The 17,702-nt window shown below is 34.3% G+C and overlaps 1 protein-coding gene across 4 annotated transcripts in view; it reads left to right on the plus strand.

Annotated features, from left to right (window-relative positions):
• Positions 1 to 14,636, plus strand: part of VPS13A (vacuolar protein sorting 13 homolog A (S. cerevisiae)) — a 104,104-nt gene extending 89,468 nt beyond the window's left edge. For 2 of the 4 annotated variants that reach the window (XM_014942644.1, XM_014942645.1), the window contains 4 exons: positions 8,840 to 8,925; positions 9,593 to 9,716; positions 11,195 to 11,269; positions 13,655 to 14,636. In XM_014942644.1, the coding sequence (XP_014798130.1) occupies positions 8,840 to 8,925; positions 9,593 to 9,716; positions 11,195 to 11,269; positions 13,655 to 13,705 (336 nt within the window). In that variant the 3' untranslated portion in view covers positions 13,706 to 14,636. Of the gene's footprint in view, positions 1 to 572; positions 1,157 to 8,839; positions 8,926 to 9,592; positions 9,717 to 11,194; positions 11,270 to 13,654 lie in introns of those variants that run through there. The other 2 variants (XM_014942646.1, XM_014942647.1) reach the window with 1 other exon arrangement.
• The last annotated feature ends 3,066 nt before the right edge of the window (positions 14,637 to 17,702 follow it).

Consider the following 17,702-nt stretch of genomic DNA (forward strand, 5'->3'; position numbering starts at 1 on the left):
GGTTGTAGTTCTCCCTGTAGGCAGTCAAAACAGAAAGTAATGAATGGCGTAAATTTTTTTCAGACATTATTTTCTGATGTAGTATGTTTGATATCTTAATTTTATCTTACCGTAAAGCGTACTAATGTTTTTGGTTCTTAATGTTTCTGGATCTAGAGATTATTTCTGTGTTTTGTATGAGACTCAGTGTATCACATGTTCCCTATGTGAAGCAGTTTGAATAACATAATATATTCTTACAGGGCAAAAAAGATTATTCTCCCTTTTTGTATTATTTCTATGCATACAGGTCTGGTGACTGGCCCCTCTGCAGTCACTGTGTTTTAACATTTTCAGCGAATCACTGGATTAGGTTGGAATGCACTTCTTTTAGTGACTTAGAGATTGTATATGCTGAATAAAGGGAATGGGATATAGGTGATTTTGAGTGCTCATGATATGTTCTGAAGTAGGATGTCACTTCAGAATTTGTTTTCTGGGGTTTTAGTTTGCTTTAATTAACACATTTACCAGACAAACTAATACTTCTAAACTAATTCTTCTGCTTTCTTCTTCCCTTACCATGCTTTCAGAAAAGACAGGCCTACAGGGAATGGACTAAGACTCACAGTAGTAGTGATGATGATGACAGTTAGGATAATATGGACTGTAACAATTATACATGGCCTTTGTCGCTTTTTTGACCTTTAAGTATTAAATGTTGCTGCTATAATTCCCACTGGGAAATTGGGGATGTCTGATATTAAATCTTATTTTTTAAACTGTGCAAAAAAAAATATGTGGGGAAATAAACTGTATGATGATGAACGCTAGGCAAAGGAGCAAAGTATATAATAGAAATAATCTTCTAGTTAAAACTGGACATCAGGTGAAAATAATATCGAATAATATGAAGAAATAGTAATAAAGTGACTTAGAGTTTGTTTCCAGGTGTTTCTATCAAATGTATTTAATGGTTTTGCATTTATGTGTTTGACAGGCTTTATTTATAATTTGCTAGATGGAATGCTACTAAATGTGTTTAGTAAAACTTTACTGAGATGTACAGTCATTATTGGTGTTAAAATGCTGTTTGACTTGTTTTATTTCATATTTCAAAAGTATTTTGTCTGCTTTTCTTTTTAACAATAAACGTCTAAAGTATATCTAAAATGGATTCATCTGTTCTGTTCCAACATTGTTTCTCATGTTTCCTGGAACTAGGTTATGTAAAAACACTGAATGGCCTTTAAAAGTATTTAAAAGATAAAATACATTTATTCTTTTAAAAGGATCATCTAACATAAACCTTTAATTTTTCATTTATCATTTGTTTTACTGGAATTTTTACATACTAATTTTGGGTATCCTTTGGAATCCTTACATGTGTGAAATAATGGTTTATTTAGTTATGTTTGATTGTGACCATAAATTATTTGGTTTGTAAATCCGCATTTTTCTTTCCATAGCAAGAAAAAAAAAGTAAAAAAATCAACCCTAGAACTAAACCCTATGTAAAATCACGACAACTGGAGAAAATACCAGTACTTCTACAAGGCTCTGTGTAGTAAAACATATGTAACATGTATTTAGGTTTTTTCTTTATCTAAACACAAACAAGCAAGGTTGAACCACTGTATTGTAAATTCTATAATATAGCGTTACAAGTTACTTTTTTCTTAAAAATAATATTATTCTGTGTTCACTGGAATGCTTGCACAATTTTCTTCTTCTTTTTTGTGCTTTGTTGCTAGATTTAGGTTTTAGTTTTGCGTTTTAAAGATGTCTTGCAATAGATATTTATGTATCAATAGGTACTGTAATAAGAATTACCTCTTCTGCTAACATCCGAAGAATTCGAATTGCTTTAAAGCAATAAAAGCTTCTGAAATGTTTGTGTATTTACCAAAGGTGATGTCACGTCCTTCATTGTCTATTGTCTTCCGGTTATCAAAATTCTGAAGGAAAAACCATTACAATCAGTAAGACTGCTTATTCTGGCTCTAGGCCGTCAAAAGCTGCTTTGCGGTCTGATCACTTGGGCAATGAGCCAAGGAATAGATGCCAAATAATCTCCCAGATAAAAGAGGGGACAAACTCAACTTGAGAGCTTGCTTTAGCTGAAACTGCTGATACTTAAGATTGTTACAGATCATGTATTGCTACTTATTTTGTAATGCTGAATACTGTCATCTCAGAAGGATGTCTTGCAGAAGTAGATGAAAGACTGTATTGCGATGTGTTACTGCCTGAAACATTGTGGGAAGGATTTTACATATTTCAGACACAAATGGATCTCAGGTATTTCTCTGAAGAACGTAGGAAGTAATTTTGAACTTTAATCTTGAAAAAGACATGTCATGCCTAATATTTGAGGAAATTATTAGGTACTACTTTATGGAAAGGTTACTGCTGCATTTTATTAAATTCACTGGTTTTTAGCAACTTGGAATATATTACCTGACATTTTCTGATTTCCTTTTGACTTCTTAGTGTAATTTCTTTTTTTATCCTGTAGAATCTTGTTTTTCTTCTGTACTGACCTGTCCTGAGTGACAATTCATTTCAATTTTATAAAAAAGCATATATTTTTTTCATTCTTAAGACAGCTACAGGAAGAAACGTAATCATTTTTTGACTGAAAAAGCATCTCCACAAAAATAAGAATTTATTTTTAGTAATAATACTTTTTTTTTTCCTATCAAATTGACCTAACTTTTCAAGTTTTTTAACTTATAATTGTACAAATCATTCCAGAATGTGGAAGTAAAATTTAGCATGAATGGTAGTACTTTCTCGGTCAGGTGTAATTAATTCAAGTTCTGTCGCAATATAACTATAAAAAGTTCATTCTTTATTTGGTAAATAGAAAGGTTGTAAAACGCTAACTGAAAAATAAATAAATAAATGAACAACAGTAAAAATCTTTGCCAGTATAGTTGACAAATGTGATTATATACTTTGAAGTCTCTTTCATGGAGTATAGTTCTATTTTTGAAGCTTTTACGTTAATAAAAAATGTAGTCATGTTGTATATTATTTGTTTGTCTTGAGCCTAGCTTCCTCTGAATAGACATAGGGAAAAGAAATAATTTGGATTTAGGATAACAAAAAATTGTATCACCAAGGATATTAGGATTTAATTTCTCTTTAAGTTATGGACCAAAACCTGTGAAAAATATAATAGTTAACTAACTGAAACTGATGCTCTTTAAAGCAGCAAAAATGAAAAAAAATAATTTAGACATTATTTTTTTTTAGGTATTTAAAGTACCATATCAAAAATTACCACCTTTTAAAATGGTTTGGTTTTTTTTCCTGCCCCTCCAGTTTAATATATTTTAATAGCTTATCTTTTGGCTGCACTATTTTTTTCCTCCAATTATTCACTGGTGAATTGAATTTGAAGCCCAGTCCTGTGCTGAGAACTCCAGGAGTAAGAGCCATCCTTTCAGCTTGGGCTGCTAAGAATTGGCTGTGTTCTTTATCTTTGATGTTATATGGTACATCCCTTTTGATTAGGGTTCTTTTATCTTTTTGATTTCTCAAGATACTCTGTAGATTTAAGTCAGTGTAGAGCAATACCGTAGACAGTTACTGGGATCATTTAACAGACTGTTTATATCTTTGTTATTATTAGTGCAGTTCTTTGTGTCACAGCTCAGTGCCAACCTGCAACCAGAATAAATTCAAAACCTTTCTGTATTTTTAATTTGCCCTTATAGTGTGTGAGTTTGTGAGGGCTCTTTTACAGTGCTGTGTAAGGTTGTTGCCCACTCTGCTGCAGTGGATGTAAGCTTGTCAGGAAGGCAATCCTTCAAAGCTGTGCTTCAATACTGAGTCCTACTGTATTGGAGGTGTTCAGCTTTGAGTTGTGAGCTTTTTTTGGTCGTGAGACAAGCTTCAGATCAGGTGGCAGAATGTCCGATTGGGTTGAGAAGACTGTTGTTTCTTAGTATTCAAACTTTAGCCTGCCGGAAAGAACATCTGAGGAGTGGGAAAAGTGTGTCATATGCATACTTTCTCTCCTTCCCTCACCCACCTTGGGCTTGGGTTCAAATTGAAACAAAAATGTCCATACGGGGAGGTACTCTAAAACTGAGATTTCGCTTCATATTATAGAATTATAGGGAGAAATTCTTTCCAAAGTTCAGGGTAACTTCATTTTTATTTGTCATTGTCCTGACTCTTTCCAGGCATCCATTCAGGCATGCTACCTAGCTTGCTGCTCTCTTGAGTCACAGCTGTCATGATCCGTTGTCTTTTGGAAAGCCTGTTGTGTCTACATTAAAGGAAAGAGCAGGATCCTTAACAGTTAAATGTGCAATATTTGGATGTAGCCGTTGCCCGTCCCCAAAGAGAAGTCTTGTGCATATTTAGAGGAAGGTAGCTGGGACTCGCTAACACCAGTTGTTTCAGAACAACTTAGGAGCTTGTGTGGCTCAGTTTCATTTTAGCTTGTTTGTAATTGAAGCATAAATGGTGGAAAAGCAAGTCAAAACTAAAAGTGTCCTAGGCAAAGCATGTACCAGCTTTTTTGCTGACAGAGAATGCAGAAAAGAAAATTGGAATATTTTCCATTTCCCTGCTGTTACAGTAATCACTTTAGATGCTACTAATCAAAGAACTTTTGTTGTATTGGCAGGAAAAGACAAAAAACATCTAGATGTGGTCATTATAGTGAAAATACAGATCAGTGTGGTTTCTCCATTCAGCTCATCAAATAAAGTCTCTTGGTATTCAGAGCAAAAATTTATCAAGATGGTTCTGCTAGTCAGCATTGGCAAATTATATTCCCATTGTGAAGCGGAAACTTAATGTTCTGAAAAAAAGCTTCTGACTTAATTTTTGCTGTCCTGCATACTGTGGCCTTAGATTGAAATATTAACCTTGACTGCAAATTGTTGATTTGAACAGAACTATGTTGATTTCAGAGTTGTTATTCAGCATCACTGAATGGAATCGTGAATTCAGGCACTAACACTTTGTGGACAAAAGCTTTGCTTTTTGTCGAGTGACATTGTGTGTTAGGGTAGCCGGAATGTGAGAGTAGGCAGTAAAGGATTAAGGTTAGTTCTTTTTAAATAAAGATGAGAGAATTTTGCATGGCAGCCAAAATGAATGTTTCACACGTTTTGTTTTGTTTTTTTCTTTATTTAACAATTTTTCCCCTTTTCACACTCGAGCTAGATAGAACAAGTGACCTGGGTACTGCTTAGAATGATTAAATATTTCTGTGAGAAAGATTGGCTGTGTAATTATACCATGTTAGCCTCCTGAAAATAACAATTCTACAGCTTTTGAAGAAGTCACCCTATAATTTGAGCTGAAACATGTATTCAATATTGGACATCTAGCAACAATAGTTAATTTCCTTCAGAATTCACACATTTGGACAGTAATCAGCAATCTAAAATCCAGCTGAAAACTTCAAGTTAATCTCAACATCTAAGGAGAAGAAAAACAGATTTATAACTACTTTTTAAGTAGGAATATTCTTTATTATTTTTTACACGTCATTTAGTTTGAGATCAGTTCAAGCTGGATGGAACTGTTGTATCACACATAATGCTAGTAATTTTTAGAACTATAACCAAAGGATCATGGATTTTAAATTCTATCTCAATTACTTAAACTGCTCAGTTTGATTTCTAACTTTGTCAAAGGTATCTGTGCTTGCTTCTCAGTAAATTAAGATCATGTGGTGTGGTTGGGCATCTTTCCAAATGCAGAGATGCCACTTTTAAGACAGTGAGCATATCTGGGTATCCATCTCTGCACAAATGATAACATCTGTTAGATTATTGCAGTGACATCTAAGCATTTTTACTACAGGTAAGAATAATTTGCAAAGTAGAGGTTTTGTGCTTGGATTACTTCACATTTTACAGCTATTGGAGTGTCTTTTTTTCAGTAGTTTCATTTGATTTCCATGTTTAGTCAATGAACCATAACATATACTAAAATAATCAGGATATTAAACCTTTTTTAACTTGAAATACAGAAGTTGTGTTTTAAAGATTAGTATTTGTTTTCTTAAAGTGGTGAAACTGTAAGAACAAACAATGATTAATCAATGTTAACTTTCATAGTTTTGCATCAACAAACAGTGGTCCAAGATACTTTCTCCAAACCGTTAATAGCTATGTGTTGTAAAATTTAATAAATGTATTCATGTACTTATATTGAGGGATCAATTATATATATCCACTTATGTTTAAGTTGTGTAAGGCACTTTGGTAGCAGAGCGCAGTAGTGTCTTGCTATAAGAATTGTCAGCAGTAAATTGGGGGTATCCTTCTGTGATACATTTCCTAGCTAGTCAAATAGCTAGTCAAATGCTAAAAGGGATAGACATTGTAAACGAAGGGTAGAAAAACCTAAAGGCAGAAAATCTAGTAGTTACTACTCAGTGTTGGCATAAGTACAAGTGTTATCTTTACAAATGGACTCTGCAGCCTTTTCCTGTGCTTTATTTTGCAATTAATGTCTCTTTACAAAACTATAGAACATGGATAATCTGAGTTTATGATGTTTGACTTAACAGCATTTGACAATGAGTAGTAGTTAGCTCAGTGCATACCACATGCTTAACACTATCTTTGTGCTGAGCAAATCACTTATTTATGTGTCTTAGTAGAATGAAATTTTTTGTGGAATTTGGATGTTTAAATAGCTTTTGTTTAGCATTGCAACTAATGTGTGATAGCTAAGTGCTGTATTTCCATAATAATTTTCATAATTTGCAATTCATTATCAGTAAACTGAGTAATTACAGTGGGGTGAGATCACTTGTTTAAAACTAGCAAGCTAATGAAAGGACAAAAAGAGATAACTGTGCTCTCTTAAGTCCCACTTAAGGGATATTAACTTCTGTACTGAGAGCCTTACCTCAAAGCGATGCAAAGCCTAAGAAATTTATAGTCTTTGATGCAGGAGAAAGGCTAGAGATCCTCTCCATCCTATAAGACTAAATTGCTAAATGCTTCTCCCTGTGATTGCTTCTAATAGAGATACTGGTCATATTTAGCAATATTTATGATGTGTTTAGTCAGTAAGAGAAATTGCTGATTCTGTCACAGTCTTGCAGATTAAATGAAATTATGTGTATTTGCTGCTGCTACCAAACCACCCTTGCTCTTTCCACTGAGATTTTTTTCTGTAAGTTCCTGCCAGCCTTCTCTTCCCTTTCCCTGTCTTTCTTACTAAGCTACTAACATTGAAAATCCATCGGGACATAAAACTTCAGACGGGTAGCCTGGTATCTGGGTCGGGTATCCTGTTCATGCTGTCTGTCCATACAGCCTCATCTGTCTTCTAATCATCCAGCATGTTGTGTGCTGGAACGTTGTAGAGGCTACCTTGAGAGAGGATTTTTTTGTTTTGGTTTGGTTTTTTATGTTATTTAGTTACGACGTAGGAGCTTGGGCCTAAGTATGAGAGGCAGGGAGAGACTCAAAGTGGAGGCATGGCAATCCCTGGACAAAGCTTGAATGAGTTTCCAAGAATTTAAAAAAAAAACAACCTTAAAAATCTGTTTTCTAAGCCCTTAATTCTTCATTTCTTATGCTATTGTTTTGCTGTGTTCATTCTGCCCCTGACACTAGGTCTTGCAGAAAGAAAATCAAGTATTGACTTAACGCATAAGTAGGCACATGATCAGTAGCTGTGGTTTTGTAGCCCAACAGAGTTGGGGAGAGAAAAAAAATCTGAACTTTCCGAGAGCTTTCTGGAAAGCTGTCTTTTGGGAGCCTGTTATCCTAATGTTCTTGCATTTTGGTCACTAAAGAATCGGCATCTTTGAGGAAATGTATCATTTAAAAAAAAAAAAAAAAGTTTGGGCAAGTGGAGTTATCCATGGGGCCAAATTTGAAGTTGTAGAGCACACCTAATTAAATGTCTTTGTCATCTTACTGTGGTGATGAATACTCATTAAATGGTTTTGCTATTTTAATTGCGCTGAGAGCTAACCTACATGTTTTTAAATATTGGCATACATATCTGAAGCAATACGTTTGTAGCTAAGGGTTTATTGAGTCATGCTGATTTCTAATAACCTTTTTTTTTGCTTCTAGTTTGTAACAGATGGGAAGTAATGCAAGCAGTCGTGTTGCTATTCCCAGCTAAGATGCAGCAATCTTAATTTGATCACTAATTTAATCCCTCATTGCTCAGAAAGTCAGAAATCCAATGGATGCCAAGTCATGTTAAACTTACAGAGCCTCTGTTTTAAAAATTATTCATCTGCTGTGATCAATATTTAAAATTTATTTCCCATTAAAGGATGTTCTGCTATATATTCATGGCAAAAGATTAAGTTCGTTCAGGGAGAAACAAAAAAATATAGAGAAATGCTAAGCATTATCTCAAGTGCATTATTAGGTCCCAGTGTCTACATGATAGTGTGTTCTTATATACAGTTAAGTATAGATATATTCTCAGAATTAATGACTCCAACATTTTGGAGGTGACTTAACATAAATTAGGAAATGAATCCTTATTTCTTTTGTTGTATTAGAACTGTATTAGTTAGCAGAAGTATACTAGAAATATGTAGAAAACTGAGTCTTGAAATGTTTTGAGAAATTATATTGTTCCTTGCCAGTTTTGGTTAGGATTGATTTTTATTTGCATAGCTGCATTAACAGCAACTGGGTAATTTTACGTAACAATGAAGATTAGCTGTCACAGATCTGTTAGTCATATTCTGACTTTATCAAAGTTGCCTTTTATTTAAAAGTATGTACTATGTGTTTTGTTATAATTTATACTTTTGGAGGATAAATAGAATTTAAGCACGAAATTAGTACATGAATTTATATTGGCATATTCAAAGCTGTAAAACTTTTATTTCTTTTAGAAAATTGAAAATGGAAGATTTGCAAAACTCAGATATATTGCACATGCTATGGTCAACAGTACAGATCTGTTAATGGTAACTAAAAGGTAAACAGTTTTGACTCTGAATAATAAGCAATTAAAATATCATCAAAATGTGCATGTCTTGATAATTGTTGATCAGTAAGTACGCTTTGACATGCCTGCCATTATGTTTGTAGGTAAAATAATGGGGAAGGCATGGTTAGTGTGCTGTTAATCTTGTTCAACGGTGGCACTGTTCAGCAGAGGAGTATGCTATTTTGAGTGTCACAGTAATTTCTCTATTTAAAATGAGAAAAGGAATGTTGGGTTTATGATTTATTTAGCCGACAACGATTCATTGTAGGTCTGGTTTAGGCTGTAGTCAATGGAACTGTGGGATTCACTTATAAAGTTGCATATTGAAAGGAAAAAGGATAATGTAGGAACGAGTCAATGATGTCTAATAGTGGAGTAACAGGCATTGTTCTGAAATAGAAAGTCCGTAAACCTTTTGTAAAAATACAGCTAGAAGTAGTGTTATGGTTTTGCTATGAAACACGGTATTTTAAAGAAGTTAGAGGAAGGTTCAAAGTTCACTCTGTTGGAAAATATGCTGTATGATTGTTATATATTATTAGATGATCACTCTTTAGGAACAATTAATGACTTTGCTAGAGCTAGGGTAACTTGATAACCTTTAGATATTTTTATACAAATATTTAAATTATTAATTTTATTTTCTGGTGCCTAGTGGTGTGTTATTTGTGACAAAAGGGACTTTTGGACAGCTGACCTGTGAATGGCAATACAGTTATGATGAGTTTACCAAAGAACCCTTTATCGTCGATGGCAGAAGATTACGCATTGAAGCCAAGGTATGTTAACATAACCATTTTTGTGTTGCTGTTTATAAAATGGAACTTTGAATTCCTGGTCTCTTCTTTGAATTCTTGATCTGTCGTCTAGTTGAGATGCACTCAGAGAAGAGAGTTGAAATTTAACATGGGCAAACTCCTCAGATAACTAGATTCTGACAGTTCTAAACAGAATGGTGACTTGGTGTCTGCAGATTAATTTATTCCTTGAGCGCTGGGAATTTTTTGTTGGTATGCACCAGTTTGTGGTGTATTCATAATTTGGAAAATGGTGATACAATAAAACTCTCTCAGAAGATTGCAGAATACTTTTTTTAGACACTCTGACTCTGATTGGACTGTCACTGGAATGCAAATATGTGGACTTCTCCCTTGTTGCAATCCCGAAGATTCAAATATATCAGAGCAATACATTTACACGTGCTACGCTTCAAGGATTATTTTTTTTCCATTTGCTAGTAATAAAATTCTTCAAAAAGTATAATAAGGTATTAATATCCTCATAAAATCTGTAGTGATGTATGCTTATCCCTTTCAATGCAAGTTGAAGACTATTGCTCTAATAAACTGGCAGTGGACACAAGGAAAAAATGACCACTGATGAACGAGTGTACTTACAGAGACAAAGTTCCTTAAAAAAATAATATCTTAAATTCTTGTTGACATCATAACTGAATTTAATTTCATTCAGTAAATGTACCTGCTAGTGTTTTGGTTTGTTTCTGTTTTTAATAAGCTTCATGTGTGTAATTACACATCTTGGTTGTCAGGACAGTCTTGATAGTGCACAAAGTCATTCAGTTTTTCACTTAGATTATTTGTTTCTATTGCAGAGAGCATGAAAGGCAGAGCCAGATTGGTTTGGAATCCTCCAAACTGGATTTCTGACTGCAAGTGAACTTTTACAGGATGAAATAATTATTAGAGTTTCTGCCATTTCAGACAATGCTGAAAAACATATCCATCTTTACCCTTACACAGCAGTCATTTCAGAGTCCATTCACATGTCTTTATTGAAATCTAAGGTTGAAAACTGTATTTTGCAAAGCACTGCTTCTGTTCTGTTTCTGAAGCCTAAGTTGCTATTTTCACTACCTAAGATCACTACTTGCAAGTCAGTAATGGTGGAATATCCACCCAGGTAATGAATGAAAAATTACAACCTTAAGGAGTGCTGGATTTTGTTACCCCTCATGCTCCATTATCTGCCTTCCATTCCTACACAATTTTATAGTCCAGTCTCCAGGGTCTCCATGATAAAAAGGGAAGTCTATTGTTGCTGGAGTATTCCACTCCACTGTGCTTTCATGCAGAAAATGAAGTTTCTCAGGGTGTGTGCATGTGGTGTGAACATACTCAGATTAGCATAATGGGTACATGCGGCTGTCTGAACCATATAGCTGCCTTAATGGTAAATAACTTAGTCACAAAGTTTGAAGAAACTAACTTTAATTTTGAATTACTGGTTCTTTTTTTAGGAACGAGTTAAGTCTGTGTTCCATGCCAAAGAATTTGGAAAAATTATTAATTTTAAAACTCCAGAGGATGCTAAGGTAAAGTCAAAATATTACACTACTATTATAGTTACTGTGCTAAATTTGGCGTAAAAAGTGAAACAGAAATATTCTAATGTGAAACTACTATGTATACTTAAAATTCAGTATTTCCGCACAGCGATTACACAGATGGAAATGGCAATGATCTATTCAGTGCTGAATTTTATAAATACTCTATTCCAACAACAAACTCTTCCTTAGATAAATCTTTGGAATTATAAATCTCTGTCAAATGGCTGATTTAGCAGTACTGCTAACAAAAACTAAACAAGAATGTGAACTAAAGTAATACATTTTAATAGAAGAAAAAATATTTGCAAATTTCTCCTAGTTTTATTCTGAGGGACCCGGGGGGGGAGATAGAGCATGTCATTCCTCTGTTCCTCAAACTATGGTTTTGGTTGAAGAATGACAAAAATCCAGAATGCTAACACAAATAGTTTATTTGATATACAATATTGCTACTATTATTATATATATTATTCTATATGATCTCTTCTTTTTGACTTCATTAGTTTTCACTACAACAAAGAGTAGGAGCAGTTCAGGTCTGGTACCAGAACTATGAGGTACCCCGGGTTGCTGCCTTGTTTTTATTAGCGTAGCTAGTTATTTTCACAGACAATAAATCTGTCTTGCAAATATTCATACCAGTGAGATATAGTACCCTGCAATCACATTTTGAAACAGTGTGCAAAAGTTCCATCCTCATCTTAGTTTAAGTTGCTTTTCCATCTTCTCATCAGTTTAAGTTGCTTTTGTCTTCATAAGGGTCATTTCACTCAGCTGAGGTTAGTTATCAGTTGATACTTTTTGACTCTTACCTCAAAAAGCATTACAAATACTGTCAAGGTATTTGAGGTCCCCATGCTGAATTTGTCTTGTCTGCACTCTTTGGAGGTATTGAGTTGCTCTTTTTTTTTTTTTTTTTTTTTCCCCTTTTTGGCTGTGATGGGGCAGGGGCAGTGTTGAGGTCCGTTAGTCTGTGTGAGAAGGGAATCCCATCTATGCACCAGCTAAATTGGTAACAATTACAGAAATCAAATTAGTGCATCATATTACGTATGCTGTAAGTCTTAAGCAAGGAAACAAAAGCTGAAAAAGCTGTGTGCACTTTTCACAGAAATGTTGGTTTGCATATGTTCCTATAAAGGGCCATGAATCTCACCAAACCAACTGGAATGTGAATATGAAGGGAAAGGTCACTGTCAGACAGGCTTGGTAAGAAATGTGGTTTTATCTTAGAGAAGGAATATTGAACAGATTCACTTAGAAATTGTCATCAGGGCCTTAGGAGGCTGTCCTACAAAAAGTAAGTTTTTGAAAGTCATTTCCAGGCTGTTTAGGCCTACGTCTCACTTTTGCAAATGTGACACTTAACGCGTGTGTATATGGAGAGGTGACACTGAGGGAAGTGTTTTAGGAACAGTGAAAATGAAACTTGCAGCTTTTACAGTAAAAAGGGTATGAGGTCATTTCAGTGACACTGCTTTGTGAACATTGTATCGGTTTAGTGGACACTACTGGGTTGTTCCATCTGTGAGAAGTGCCATATTCTGATGTGAAGAGTAATTTCTTGAACAGCCAATTCTTCTTTCAAACCTTCAGCCTCCTGGTAAACAGGAGTCCTTGAGGTTTCCTTGAGGGGGTGAGCTTGTGATAGGGAGGAGGGGATCCTAAAGATCTGTACTGTAGAACTTGATCCAGTAACAGAATCTGATTTGTAATAATCCACTCATCTTTCTTGCATTATGCAGCTTTCTCATGCCAATCCCTTTGTATAACTCCATCTCTTACCCTAGATTTCCATGTCACTGCCCTGTTGCCCTCTCCTTCCCCCCTGCTTTTTTTTTTTTTTTTAGACTCTTGGAAAACTGATTTCCCTTCCATGTTCAGTAAACATATGAATTTGAAATTCCTGAAAGGAGACAAAATATAGTTAAAGAAAGCTTCTTTCTGAATAACTGTATTATCACATTGCTGCAACCTACCTCTGTATTCTCTTACCCTCTTCTCTGCTGTCATCTGTGATTTCTCTGGAGTTGTAGACTAATGCAGAGCATTAATAATGATGTGGGTGAAATGATGTCATAAATTTTTAAAAATGTTCTTTGAAATACAGAACAGGAAACTGAAATTTCAACCTAGCCATTTTTATCAGCTATGATAGTCAATATCAGATATTGGTTCTTAAATGGTTCCATTTTCATGTGAGAAAACCAGGGATTTATAATCTACAGAAGAATTGTAAGCACTGTATTTAAAAACTCATTTAGGAAGAGAGCAGGTAGTGAAGTGTCCAGCCAACCCAATCTAATTTTCAGCTGTTTTGTATGGTTTTTATCAAGGAAACATTTTATTTTTTCCTTTTCCCTCACGCAGTGGATCCTTTCTAAACTGGAAGAAGTGAGAGAGAATCAGCCAAAATTGTAATGAATGGAGAAGCACGAAGATATGAAGAACACTGAACAGCTACCTTTTAATTCCTCTGTAAAAAAGAAAACTATCTGAATGTCAGCAACAAAAGCAAAAACATCACGCAAGGAAGATTTATGAAATTATTTACTGTGGTCACAACAATCTATGGCTATATCACAAAAATAGATGACGTTGTTAAAAAAAACACAACCTGAGCAATCAAAAAATTTCTGCCAAGTTTTGGCTTGTTTTGTTTTGTTTTTTAATGTAAGAATTCCGGATTTCATTTTTTTATAAATACAGTGTAAAAAGAATTTGTTTTACCATTACTTTTGATATTGAAATTGAACTCTGGAATAATTCTTGTGATACTATTCAGAGCGAATCTTCCAGTTTTGATTTGATTCTGAAAATTTTGTTTCTGTCTTAGTTTTCATATGACTTGAGGCTGTGTTGAAATTCAAATTTCTTTATCAAGGGAAATGTTAACTTAATAATCACTAGTCTTACAACTCAAATTCTAATAAAGAGGCTGCTGACCAGGGAAGTCTAATTTAGATGATCACAGGAGCGGCTACTTAGTTAACAATATTATTTTCTTTTTGTAAATGAATGGACCAGATCACGATGAATTTACAGTACAGTATCACTTTTAGTGTAAACTTTTCTATATTCTACTCAAGGAAATGTCGTAGCACCTCTATCAATATTCACAGAAAAAATGTAAGAGTTTACAAAAATGTATGATGGGGAGAATTACTCTATCTCTGCACTAAAAGTATTAATTAAAGCCTATTATTTTAAATAAGTGTTATTAGCAGTCTTACAACTAAAGGAGTTTATGGGGTTAAAGTGCACTGTTGCATACCAAAAATAAATGCCTTGGATTACACAATATTGTGTCCTAAGCAAGTGACTAATAAAGTCAAATTTATATTAAATAATATATATAGTATTTCACAGTTGCTTTTATCAACTTTTCTTACCTAATGAAATTCTTTTTGTTTCATATCCAGAGAGCAGAACTTTAATAGGGTGAACTTGAATGTGTGCAATTCTGCTTATTTCTTAGATTTAGTAGTCATAGTGTTGTTGAATGGCTGTTTACTGCAGTTGATATAAAAAGTACAGGAAACAGTACAATGTTACATGAAGGTTTCCAGAAATTCCTGTATCAAAATCTTCAAAATATCTGGTATGTGCTACCAAAATACTGTTTCCAAAGAATTGTTTGGAATATGTATAGCTACAGGATATAATTCTGACATTGCTGGTGGTGCTTGAGGTATCCAAATAGCTGCATTATTGTAAAATCTAAAATGACTAGCATGTTAACCTGTAGTTGCAGATCTTTAATTTACTGGAAGTCTTGCCTTTGGTGTTGAGTAACCATTTAGCGGGTTACAAAATACGTGTAATCTTCTAATTTTTCCCATAAATTGTAAATTGAATGAAAAAATTATAAGAGGATTCCAAACTAAGACACTGACTGTGTTACTCCACTTGTTTGTACACCAAGCACGTACCAAGAGTATTAACTCAGGTTATAATCATGCCAAACTAATAGAATACTTTGCCTTAGATAAGTAGCGTTATGAGGTGCACTTAGTATCACTCTGTATCTGTGATTTGTTTTTCATCACTTTTCTTCTTAGGCATGATAGTTTAATTAATAGCTTTGTCATGATCTTGATTCTATATTACTATGGCGTCTCCTCTCTGTTTCTATCACAGAATCACAGAATGATATGGGGTTAGAAGGGACCTCTGGAGATCATCTAGTCCAACCCCTCTCCCAAAGCAGCTCCACCTACAGCAGGTTGCACAGGAAATACTATCCCCACTATTTACTGAGTATCTGATGTAACTGTTATTTCTAGTATCTCTTGCAAGTATTTTGTGCAGTCCTATTTGTATAGGTTTTCAATTCACCCTTTAAAATATTTTCTCTTCACAGGGCCTGTATTTCAATTAATATTCTCTCCAGTTATTAACTTTCTTACATTTATTTTGCCAACAAACAATTTCAGCTGGCTCTTCAGTAATACTTGAGCAAGTTAACCATCAATGTTGAAGGATTTATTTTGAATGTGCGTGTCTGTGGTTAAGCTCATGCTTTGGAAAACATAGCAATTCATGCAAAATTGCATTTTATTTACACAGTATAAAATATTTTTATCTTCTGTGCTAACTAGAAGCCTTAACACAAGAACTAAAACACTGGAAGTGTTAAAAAGCCAACGTGGGACCTTTCCCCTACCTCCCTCCTTGTCTCCACTTGTAATAGTAACACAATTTTCAATGGTTTCATTTTTTTAGTCAGTAAATAGTTTCTTTTTTTCCCTTGTTCTTTCCTTATCCTGTCTCCATACTGTCATGAATTAGTTTTGCCATTTCTCGGCAGACACCAGTTCTTAATTATACATCAACCTGCGGTGAGAAGGGTATTCAGACTTATGCCATTGTGTAGTTTTCTGGATTACTGCAAGTTGTTTGAGATGTTCACTCTGCTATGCCTCATTCCTTATTGCCATATGCGTATTTTTTTTCAACAAGAAGGCAGAATAGATATATTAATTTTTATTGAAAATTTATATGCAATTAGACAAGGGGATCTGAATAAAAATTAGAATGTAGGCATTTGAGTCTGCCCACCATTGTGTTTAAAAGTATACCATACTGATACTGACGTATCGAAGAATAGCTTCTCATCTAGAAGACTGTTATCTAAACTTAATACCTTTGAGAAATGTCAGTTGGGTTCTCAGCAGTAGTTTGTTAAGGGTTAGAATGACCTCTAAGAAATTAAGGACAAACCAAGCATAGAATCAAAGATGCCGGATCAATTGCTAAAACATTTGTAAGTCTAACTACTTGCACCTCTCTTTGTTCAGCTGCATGGCTTTGCATGGCATGGCTCGTTTCCACGCTCTTCCCCAGCCCCGACCTCTTCTTCTCCTTGAATAAAGTGAAACTGAATTTTATTTGACTGGAATGTGATTATTTTTTTTTTTCTTTATATACTGCTTCAGATAACAGGTTACTACCATTACTTAGAATTTCGTGGGTAGAAATTGACAAATTAAGTCATATCCTGTCTCTGAGAACAGAAGGTCAGGCTTCTGTTGCAGCTATCTCAGTGAAACCAGGATACAGACTTCAGTTTTTACCTTTGGTTTATTATACGGACAAGTTTTTAAAAACTGGATTTACATATGTAAGCTCCCTTTGAAGTATTTTTTTTCTCCTGTTGCCACATTGAAAAAATATAGATGACGTTACCAGATAGCCAGATTCTTATGAAATCCTCTTTTTTTTCCCCAAATATTTTTGGACGTATGCCATTAGCTATTAATTATCATTAGCACTTGACAAAACACACTCACATATCAAACAAATCACCAAGGCCTTTTGTTCCTTCTGAGTTACTTTTAACCATCTGCAAATACCAAATATCACACACTAGTCAATAAAAGATTAATATTACTGTGTAACGGTAGTTAAAATTTCATACTACAGCATATTCTTGAATTTGAACTACACATCCTAGGTTTTCTAATTACTCTGCTGATGTTAAACAGTTTGAATACAACACTTAAGAGGATTGCTAAGTCTTAGTGGCTTGTTTGTAAATTGCTCCGTATCCATATGACTTTTAAATAGATTTGTATATATTTCCTGATATTTCAAGAATGAGAATATTCCACGAAACAATTCAGAAGATTTTTTTTTTTTCTTTCGCCCCTTTTTGAGCATTTTGCACTTGAATTCCAGAAAAGAACTACATAGAGACTGCATTGCTTGGAATCATGTAAGTATTGTACAAGCAAGAGTACACAGTATTTCTTTAGCAAATCATACAATTCTATAGTACCTTTTTCCAGCATTAAACTCTCCCAGTTGATCCCTTTCCATCTGCAGTGACTAACCTTTACTGAAGGTGCAACAAAAACTAAATGAGCAACCAATACCAATAAAACATTTACTTCCCTGGAACTAAGGATATAAGTGC

The sequence above is a fragment of the Calidris pugnax genome, unplaced genomic scaffold (assembly GCF_001431845.1).
Source record: "Calidris pugnax isolate Ruff unplaced genomic scaffold, ASM143184v1 scaffold109, whole genome shotgun sequence".
NCBI lineage: Eukaryota > Metazoa > Chordata > Aves > Charadriiformes > Scolopacidae > Calidris > Calidris pugnax.